We start from the raw sequence: 4,500 nt of genomic DNA, 5'->3' as shown, positions 1-4,500 counted from the left end.
ACGGGCCTTCAATTCGTTTCCGTTCACGCAGTGCTGGGCCGGGGGGGGGTGGTAGTGTGAGGGCGCGAGGACACAACTACGCGTGTATCATTGGGGCGTCCACGTATTTCTGGTAGTGGAGAGCGGAAGTACCTTTCGCAAACTGAAGAAGCTTTGTGTCGTTTTTTTTTTGGTTTTCTTATTTGTGTGTCGTTTGTTTTGTGTCGGCGACCGCGGCACCGTGCGTGCCGTCGTCCCGCCTGGACGTTTCTCCCGTTTTTCCCATGCCATTTCGGTGCTGCACGCCCTTCATTGCAACCCTTGTGCGTGGGCGCGTGGCGGTCGTTCGCCTCCTCCAGTTTTCAGCGTCGCGGTCGGGCAGCAGAGTCGCATTTATGTTTTGCTCTTCTGCCCCTCGCCGCGTTGATTGCTGGTGCCCACCAACGCATGCCCGTGCGTGCTTCCTCGTTGTAGTTGCGCGGGCCGGGGGAGGTGGGGCTGCGATGGACGCCATCGTTGCGACTGCCCGCCGCTGCGGGGGCGGGGGTGCAGCGAGACAGTGGAGAAGAAGGGGCGGCAGCAGCACAGCTGCCACCGCCGCAAGAAGGAGGTGTGGGGCCGGACATGAGCTGGAAGAGGCGACGATGGGAAGCGACGCGCAACGCAACTGACGATGGGTGCATCAACACACACACGCGAGGGCCATATGCAACCCGCGTAATTTAGAGGCAGTCCGAGACGTCGCTTACGAAGGGGCCGGTCCCCAACTTTTCTTTCCGCTTGCACCCTGCCAGTTTTCTGCCGGCATCTGAGGCAGAGTGTGGGGGGAAGCAACGACGAAAGCCACCGAGCATGGGAGAAAGGATATGGGGGCGACAGGAAAATTGTATCAACCAAACGGCGAACTGAACAAAAAAGGAAAAAAAAAGAAATGAAGAGGGATCGGCAGTGCATGCATTTCTTGATAGATGCCGGCAAAACAATGGGGAGACGAAGGAAGGTGGCTTGGAGCGAGTAGCAGCGGGTGAGACGGAACCCACTGCGCATGGCACGACGAATAGGTGAGCGGCGGTGGGGAGAGAAGAGAAGGTCAGACCAAAGACGTTGCCGTTTGCACTAGTGCAATAAAACTGTGTGTGCGCGTGCGTGTGGCGGTGGGGGAAACATGCGACGAGAAGAGGCTAAACGAACAACTGCGTCTCTTCTTCACCCGCCCCGCTCATTTACCAAATACTTGCCTTCGTGTGTTGTGCTTTGGTTTGTTTTTACCGTTCTGGAAGGCAGCGCGAGTGTCCGTTTTTTTTTTGTGTGTGTGTATGTGTGATATTTTTTGTGTTTTTTTTGTCTCTTCCCACTCACTGCCACCTACCCTGCTGTTGCTGCTGCCGCGAACTCCTCCTCTCTGGAGGAGTCTGGTGGTTGCGAGGCCCTACAGACGGCCACTTTGTCAGCTCGAAAACGTGCCGGGGCATCTCTCATTCACTTATGCACGAATTCCCCTACTGGCGCGTAATTGCGTTGGATGGATCCCCGCGCGAGCGGAGGATGTTGGGTGCACTGAACGAAGCGACAATATTCTGTACTGTGTTCGTGCTGTTTCTGTAGTAACGGCACGAACGTGGCCTCATTCCTGGCGCAGATGTTGTACATAGTAAGTGGAAAAAAATAGCGACATGCATAGGCGCATAAGATGGAAAGAAATGATGGTGGCCCTTTCAGGGGAGGGTGGGGGTGGGTTATGCTGTAAGAGAAAGCCACTGGGGGGAAAAACGGCAACAACTACAACAACTACAGTGAACACACAGCATCAAAGACGATGTGGCCAACAAGAGACGTCGCCGCAGAAATTAAAAAGCAACTAAATAAAAATGAGCTGGTGGGAGGAGACGCGTTGCGCATGAGACTGCAGTGCGTTGACGTGCACTGTAACCAGATCTCTTCTTTGCCGTGCATTATTACTGTTAGCGAGACAGCCCCCTCCCTTTTTTGTTTTTGTTTGTAGTGTTGCTTGTTTCCCCTCCTTTTCTCTTGCCAACACTCCGCAGAGCAGTTTTTTTTTTTATAGCAGTCCGCCAGCTCTTTCGGCTTGCAGTTGTTCTTAGCCACTCACGTGTATGCAGCTTACATCACACCTTCTCCCTGTTGTTTTTTTTTCTGTGTTTCCTTAGTTCTTTTCTTCAAGTGGCATTGAACACACATGGTGCGTGTTTCACTACTTGAGTTTTTGTCCAGTTTTCTCTCTCTCTCTCTCTCTCTCTGTTGAGTGTGTGTGTGTGTGATGGGACGGGCGGCGTGGCATGCCCCGCCCGTCTCCCTGTCTTTGCCGCACTTCTCGCCCCGTTCTTGTTCTTCTTGTTTGCGTGCCGCCCAAGGAGGGAGTGGCGGGGAGGAGTGTTCCGTCGCGGCGAATGCACGTCGGCTCGTCAGCCGTGCTCACCGTGACGCCGGCGGAGAAGGCGCTGCTTTCGTCCGGGCTGCCCTTCGCGCGCAACAAAAAGGCCCCGACGCCGCAGCAGGACCGCCTCGACAGCAGCGGCAACAGCGGAAGCAGCAGCCACCGACGAATCCCGGCGGTGGAGCCGGTGCCGCCGCCGGCGCAGTGTGCCGTGGCCGCGGAATGCCACGAGGCAGACGAGACACCAAACGACTACACATCCTTTGAGTCCTCCGTTGACTCGGCCAGCGGCAAAGGACCCAAGGAGCGTCATCGCATACGTTCGCTCTGCGACTTCCTGGAACGTTACAAGATACGAGGTTGCCTAGGGCATGGAAGTTATAGCGTCGTTTTCGAGGTCGTTAACCGCAAGACGAAGGAGCGAAAGGCGGCGAAGTTTATCGTTGCAAAGGACACACCGCTCGCCGGAAGGAAGAGCGGCGGTGATGCCAGTGACAGTGCTGCCAAGGGAAAGCTGGCAATTGGGGGTGGGCGGCGCATCAGCAGCGGCGCCAACTCCGCGTCTAGGAGGCTCTCTGAGTCACTTGTGAAGGAGATCGCCGTCTCTTTCATGGCAGATCATCCCAATTTGGTGCACACGACTGAAGTCTTTGTGGAGGACGTGGAAAACTTGCACCGACGCGTGTGGCGGTATAACTCACAGCTCTTCATTGACTCCTCCGTGTCTTCCAGCGTCTCTGCAAAGCGCAGGATCAAGCAGGAGCCCGTCCTTCTTGTGACACAGAATAATACCGCGCCACCTCGTCGTTCCATGTTGTACGATTCTGCTACTGTTAGGAATGTTGCAAGTGGTGGTGCTCCGGAGCAACGGCAGGGGGTGCTGCCCGCCGTGCCCGCGTCTTCAGCGTTGGTGGAATCCACCACTGACACCAATCAGTCCGCTATTGTGAATGCGAAGCGGCAACTGCAGGAGGGACAGGTGCAATGCATCCTTGTGATGGAACTGCTGTCCGGCCAAGAGTTATTTAATATAGTCTCTCGGGGCCCGATCAATGAGGCAAGGGCGGCGTCCTATATGATGGACTTACTCTTGGCTCTGCAACATCTTCATTCCCAGCAAATTGTTCACCGTGATGTAAAAGTGGAAAACATTGTTGTTGATCTCCAGAACAAAGCACGCCTCATTGACTACGGGTTTTGTGAGGGATATCATTGGTCTTGCAAGACGACCGCAGGCGGCAGCGGGAACGCACGCAACGGGGGAGAAGACAGGCCGTTAACGGAGTTCTGTGGATCCTACCACTATGTTGCCCCGGAGGTTATTCGGGCCTCCATGCGGTCGCGGCTGTCGTCGACGCCAAGCGGCCCCAAGCCACCCACCAGCTGTGCTGGTGTGAAGCTGCCTCCCATATTCACGGCAACTGGCAGAGTTGTGGGTGGCAACGCAACGACCCCGAACGCGGTAGCCGAGAATGAGGAGAACAGGCGAGAGATGCAGTCGGCCGCCTCCATCCACACGCTGAGGAGGCTCCTATCGCCTGGAAATGTGGGATACGGCACACCAGTCGACTTGTGGTCGGCAGGCGTCGTGATGTTTGTCCTCCTACACTCCAACTTCCCCTTCCATGACACAAGCCGCTCGAAGCTACTCAAGTTGATAAGCTCGGGGCGACAACCGGTGCGACCGTCACCGCTGCTCAGTAGTGATGCCAAAGACCTCCTGCGGCAACTGCTGACGCATGACGCCCGTCTTCGGCTGACGGCGGCGCAGGCCGTTGAGCACGCATGGTTCAAGCAGCTGCTCAGGAAGGGGGAAATAACGAGTGCCGATCCGTTTTAGTTGCGTGTGGGGCGGGGGGCCACTGCTGCGCCGAAAACGAATCCCCCACCAAAAAAAAAAAAGTTTAGCCGACGAGAAGCGAAGTGTTTGGCAGACATTGCTTTTTTACTGCATGACGTCTGCCGGCTCATTGAGTTCCCCCCCCGCCCCATCCTCCTCTACCAGGGGGAGGAGACCTGCACAAAGGCGTCTTAACTGCTCTTTGAGAAGTGACGTGAGTGTCCAAAAGAAAGATCAAATGGGTGAAAAACGAGGAGGGAAAGAAAGAACAACGGAAAAGAAAACC

General features: G+C 55.7%; 2 protein-coding genes across 2 annotated transcripts, besides 2 other annotated features; both read left to right on the top strand.

Moving 5' to 3' along the window:
* Positions 1-263: 263 nt before the first annotated feature.
* Positions 264-650, top strand: Tco025E_09202 (uncharacterized protein; the record flags this gene model as incomplete). Its single annotated transcript, XM_029376027.1, has 1 exon — positions 264-650. One exon carries the CDS (start codon positions 264-266, stop codon positions 648-650), a length of 387 nt encoding a protein of 128 aa, XP_029223853.1.
* Positions 651-1,744: 1,094 nt separating this feature from the next.
* Positions 1,745-1,790: a microsatellite.
* Positions 1,791-2,214: 424 nt separating this feature from the next.
* Positions 2,215-2,237: a microsatellite.
* A 150-nt stretch (positions 2,238-2,387) lies between these two features.
* Tco025E_09201 (putative serine/threonine protein kinase) lies at positions 2,388-4,214 on the top strand (the record flags this gene model as incomplete). Its single annotated transcript, XM_029376026.1, has 1 exon — positions 2,388-4,214. One exon carries the CDS (start codon positions 2,388-2,390, stop codon positions 4,212-4,214), a length of 1,827 nt encoding a protein of 608 aa, XP_029223852.1.
* Between the last annotated feature and the right edge of the window lie 286 nt (positions 4,215-4,500).

Source organism: Trypanosoma conorhini (assembly GCF_003719485.1).
Source record: "Trypanosoma conorhini strain 025E chromosome Unknown Tco_14.4_contig_01016, whole genome shotgun sequence".
Classification (NCBI taxonomy): Eukaryota; Euglenozoa; class Kinetoplastea; order Trypanosomatida; family Trypanosomatidae; genus Trypanosoma; species Trypanosoma conorhini.
The sequence above is the reverse complement of the archived record's forward strand: the minus strand, read 5'-3'. Positions and strand labels throughout refer to the sequence as shown.